At 47.4% G+C, this 5,263-nt stretch overlaps 1 protein-coding gene across 1 annotated transcript; it reads right to left on the reverse strand.

Annotated features, from left to right (window-relative positions):
* Positions 1–1,611: 1,611 nt before the first annotated feature.
* LOC123160088 (mitochondrial carnitine/acylcarnitine carrier-like protein) lies at positions 1,612–2,644 on the reverse strand. The gene is made up of 2 exons (XM_044577912.1): positions 2,424–2,644; positions 1,612–2,194 (listed from the first exon to the last, which is right to left on the reverse strand). Exons 1-2 carry the CDS (start codon positions 2,642–2,644, stop codon positions 1,612–1,614), a joined length of 804 nt encoding a protein of 267 aa, XP_044433847.1.
* Between the last annotated feature and the right edge of the window lie 2,619 nt (positions 2,645–5,263).

Consider the following 5,263-nt stretch of genomic DNA (forward strand, 5'->3'; position numbering starts at 1 on the left):
GCTCTATCGCCCACTGCAGTGCTGACCTTTTTGGTGCACATATCAATTATCTCTCACGTTGCTTCTCAAAAGAATATCTCTACCGTTGCAACGCACGGTCATATGTGCTAGTACTTACTAATGTGCCCTTTCATTTAGCCCCCGTACTCTTACTACAACTTAACTTTGTACCTCATTCCTTCTTAGTTCACCTTATTACATTCTTGAAGCAAATGACTAGATAGAAACTTTTGCTGACACTAAGAAAACAACAATGCCTAAAAACAACCCAAATGATAAGTGTCACACGTGCGGTGCGAAGTAACACCATCCTGACGTTTTTTACAACTAAAATTGCCATAAAAAATCCCAAAAAAGACTAAAACTTGTCATCCAAACAGAAAATTGTCATGCTTGACAACTAAAGTTGCCATCCTCGGGTAACTAAACTTGTCATCAAAAAAACGTCGGGTGTAATTACTTCGCGCCACACGTGTGACACTTATTAGGGTCCGGAAACAATAGCGTAGGGAAGCGCGTGAACGAATCCCTTCTAGTAATGACTGACAACTATATAGCCAACAAATGGTTGTATTATTAGGAAGAGGGATTGCAGCACCCGAGCTCCACTGCTCCCTATATTTAAACATTTTGAAATTTGTATTTTTGAAGTTTTAAAAAAATGTGAAATTTTTCACAGGGATACATATACACATTCCGAATACTAGTGGCAAGTTTTGGTACAAATCTCGTTTTGTTTTGGGCTATAGAAGAAAAAATTGACACTATATAGGAGAAAAGGTGTGCCATTTTCTGTCAGAAATTTCTCTTTTTTGTATTTCCCAAAATATGAAGTATTTCTTTTTCAGCCTTTTACCAGGCCTTAGGAATGTGTGTATGTATTCACGTATTTGATATAAGATTTTTTTAAGCAACGAAAATGTATTTTTCAAAAATTTCAAATACCAGGAGCCCTGGAGCCCGGTAGCTGCAGCCACTTTTCCTGTATTATTAGCCTTGTTGTGAATTGTCAGATTCTCCTCCGAGTCTTCATGGTAGGCAGCAGCAGAAAACATCTTTGTCCTGGAGCATCTTTGTCGTCGTCGTGGCCCGATCCGAACATTCTGCGTCGCCATCATGGCTGGATCCGTTGGTAAATTGACAAACCAGGCTACACCGAGTCCTCTTTGCTCAAGCGCCCGAACAGGGCCGCCCGCGGCCGCGCGGCGTACATGCCAACGGACGCGCCCGCACATGCCGACCATTCCCCGCTCACGTTTTCCCCTCGCCCGACGGCCAAACCAGGCTAGGCTGCCACGGCAAATTTCCGCCACGCTCTGCCCTATTCGTTCCTCCAAGGCAAAGCTAAGAGTCAATTGCAAGAAACCACCACATTTGCGGCTAGGTTTACGGAAAACCACCAAGTCGTTAATCCGTTGCAGAAAACATCGAAAAATTTGTTAAGTCGTTGAAAAAAACACTGATCGGATGATTTGGCCCGTTTAATCACTTTCTTACAGGTGGGGCCAGATTGTAAGGAATTGACTTAGCAAAAAAATAACACATACACCCCTAGATCTAAAAAAACAAAAGCAATCAGACCCTCCCCATGGAACACAGACGCCCTATCCACTACGCGCCCGCCGCCGCGCTGCTGCCATCCGACCGCAGCACGTGCCTCGCCACGTCCAGCGGCCCGCCGTACTTGACCGCGGCAGCATTGGCCGTGGCGGTGACGGTGGCAGCCGCGCCGCCCGCGGGAGCGGCTGCGGCGGCGGCGGCAGGAGCGGCTGTGGCCAGCGCGCTCTGCGCCTGCAGCCTGCACTTGATGAGCTCGGTGGGGCAGGCGAGGAAGGAGACGGCGACGCCGGCCCCAGCGCCGGCGACGACCTGCTGGCCGACGGTGACCGCGGCGCCGGGCTCGGAGCGCAGTAGGGCCTCCATCTGGCCCCGGACGATGAAGAGCACGGCGTTGAAGGCGGCGACGGTGGCGAGCGGGGCGCCCATGCCCTTGTAGAGGCCCCGGGGGCCCTCGGCCGAGATGGTCTGCTTGACGGCGTCCATGGCGCCGGCGAACTTGGGCGGCTGGCCGGGCGGCGGCGTGGGCTGGCTCTGCAGCTTCACCTTGATGGTGTCGAACGGGTGGCCGACGACCAGCTGCGCCGCGCCCGATTGGATCGGGAGCAGGGGATCGGGAGGAGGGGTTGATTGCTTGCTATTTTAAGATCTAGGGGTGTGTATGTAATATTTTTGCTAAGACACCTCCTTACAATCTGGTCCCACTTGCAAGAAAGTGATCAAACGGGCCAAATCACCCGATCAGTGCTTTTTGCAAGGAGTTTAGTGAAATCACGGTGTTTTCTACAACAGATTAACGACTTGATGGTTTTCCGCAAACCTAGCAGCAAATGTGGTGGTTTCTTGCAATTGACTCCAAAGCTAACCTTCTTCCTGCCTGTGGGGCTTGGAGCGCGCAGCGCATGCTGCTCCCTGGCCAGCGCGTCGACTTCTTCCGGCCGTCCGCGGCGACGCTACGGTTCGGCGCTCGTCGCGCCGTCGGGAGCAGAGTGATCCTCTGCCCCTCGGGAGGCAGTCGTCCGCGGGACGACGACGGCGAGTTGGAGCCCGCGGACTTGTCGTTGGACGGGCGGTACTGCATCTGCATGGTTGTGTACGGTACCGATGGACGTGTGCTTGCCTCGTCTCGTGCACGCGTTAGTTGTCCTTGTTCTGAGGGTTTATTAGTGGCGTTCGTTTTCTCAAATCCCAATGGACAACAATCACATACGGAGGCACTCACCATAAGTGGAAGAGCATTCTGAAACTTACCGTCATCAAGGCCGTACGAGCACGCGAGGGTTCAATGTTCAAATCTGACACAAAATAACTATTCTGTCGCGCATGAGTGATTTCACACCATCAAAGTTGTTATAACCATTGGATTTGATAGCTTAAGGACGTGTGCATTAGTTCAGACGCCTGACCGTCTAGAGTCAACTCATCATTTGACGAAATTATACAAGGGTAAGTTTCGACTCAACATACATGCATGTGCCTGATTTTTTTGGATTTTTTCAAAAAGTTTCAAACACATATTTTTTCTCTAAATTTTAGAAAGTGGTTACACCAGTACCCAGGATCATTCAAACGATCATATTATTTTACAGAAAAATCACATATGCAAGTTTTCGGGCATCTAAACAACCTCTAAAATGTAACTGTGGTACCACGTGATCTTTTTTTTAATGTAAGGATACCAGTTAATACAATAATTATCCCCTAAAAAAGTTAATATACAAATTAAAGTATACCAAAACTAGGAAGAAACCATTGATGCAGAAAAGGATAAAGGGTACCTTCAGAAGGGCAATATCAAGAGAAAAGTACTACTAATAGCAAGCCAGTCTTGATCATGGCACTTATCAAGAACAAGACACACATTGTCTGCTTTGTTGCTCTTCTGCTGATGTCTACCACCCTTTTGTGTCTTCCTGCACCATTTTGTGTCTTCCTGCAGCAGCAGGGAGGGACATAGGTCATTTCCAAATACGTTTCTTGGACGAGCTTCTTGATATTAAACATGCCCAGACGATTGTGGGTCTTGTATTCCATATGTACTCATTTGGATGTTGTGGTGCTTTCTTCACTGTGTGTAGGTACCAAGGCTGCATTTGGAAAGCCATGTTTCACTATATCAGTGTGTGTGTGGACTCATATCAGTATGCCTTTTATACCTGCAACAAAGAGTGTAGAAAACTTGGCTAGGACTGGTACAAAGGCGATTGCAAGAAGGAGAATGGTGGCATATAATGCTGTCTTCCTCCCTCCCTAAAGTGGTAGTCATGCTATACACTATCATGTTATATAAAATCATTGCAAGTAATTTCAATAAACTTTACTGGTAGTTGCTTGAAATGGCCAACTTGGCTGGTCGATCAGTTCTTCACGTCATATGAACCAACAATGGCGCAGCTAAAAATTGAAAGTACTAATAAACTTAAAAAGTTAAATCTCAAGTGTGAATTAATGGAAATATATCAGCAACACATTTATTAGATGAAAGTTTGTAAGTAAAGGTTACTAGTTAATACCAACTGACGAATGTACAACTATCAAAAGTTTGCCAATGTAAATTACAAGAAGATAACTAATAGAGGAAAGACCTTCGCTCAGGTTAGTAGTTTACGTTAGGGTTTTTGAGTCCTCGCGGATGAGGCGCTCGGGTGGATGGCGGTGTTTCTTCTTCGAGTTTGTCTTCCCGGCTTTGATCCTCCTCGAGTTTGTCTGACTGGACGTAATCGAAGGAGCTCCAGCATAGATTTTTGTCGTCTCCTTGGGATGGTGAGGTTAGAGTTTGCTGGAATTTAGTCTATTTTGGGACAGCCCAATAGCAATTTCAGAAATTCCTAATAAATCCTAGAGGCTCACAAAGCCCATTCGTGCAAGGCAAGGAGTACTACTAAAGTTTAGTCTCACATTGCTAGTTTGGTGGGAGTTGGACCTCCTTATAAGGGAGGTTGTTTCCCCACATGTATAAGCATGAGACCAAGAGATACATTCACGCGCGCTCCTCCTCCGCCGCCCGCCTCATCATGACGCGTCGCGGGTTGCGGGAATGAGCCGATGTCTAAATTTTTGCCACACACGATGGGTATACGAAAGGTCACTCAGGAGTTGGAAAGTTTTTGCTGTAGTGGATATTGAAACGAACGCTGCATCCTTCGGCCGATGTCTGTTCGTTTCGTCTCCCTCCTTTGCTTCAGCTCCCATTGCATCATATTCGCCTCCTTCTCCTGTGCCTATAAAAGAGATGTCGCTCCTCTCTAGAGAGACACACCAGAAGATCATCTTCCTCTCACCACCGTTCCTGACCACTGAGCTACTGCTACTATCTGCCCCATCCCGGCTTGCGGTGTGTATCGCAGGTCGGGACAGTAGGCCTCCGAAAACGCACCTCTTTGAGTCATGTATGGGAGAAGGGTGATAAGGTTTTTGGGGAGCGCTCCGCGCGACTACTGACTTCTTCATCACGGACACCCCGGACTCTGACGACTACTTCCCCGACATCGACAACCTCTTCAACAATATGGCTGGCGAGGACACCGACCCCAAGACCGGTGCTTCTACTGCTGTTCCGTACGTTCTCATGCTCTTTATGTTTGAGGTTCTGCCACAGTTTCCTGCTCTAGTGTCTTCACTAGATATGTTCGGTTCTAGTTCATATATGCAAATGCTATTTACCTTCTCTCTGTCAGATTGCATTACTTGTTTTATCTCTGCTACA

Source organism: Triticum aestivum, chromosome 1D (genome assembly GCF_018294505.1).
Source record: "Triticum aestivum cultivar Chinese Spring chromosome 1D, IWGSC CS RefSeq v2.1, whole genome shotgun sequence".
Taxonomy (NCBI): Eukaryota; Viridiplantae; Streptophyta; class Magnoliopsida; order Poales; family Poaceae; genus Triticum; species Triticum aestivum.

What these genes read in the sequence shown, in the direction of transcription:
- LOC123160088 (XM_044577912.1), bottom strand. Translation starts at nt 2,644, where the DNA reads ATGCAGATGCAGTACCGCCCGTCCAACGACAAGTCCGCGGGCTCCAAC. An exon ending in GCCCCACAGGCAGGAAGAAG is followed by an intron (nt 2,195 to 2,423) that starts GTTAGCTTTGGA and finishes ATCTTAAAATAG; the next exon opens with CAAGCAATCAACCCCTCCTC.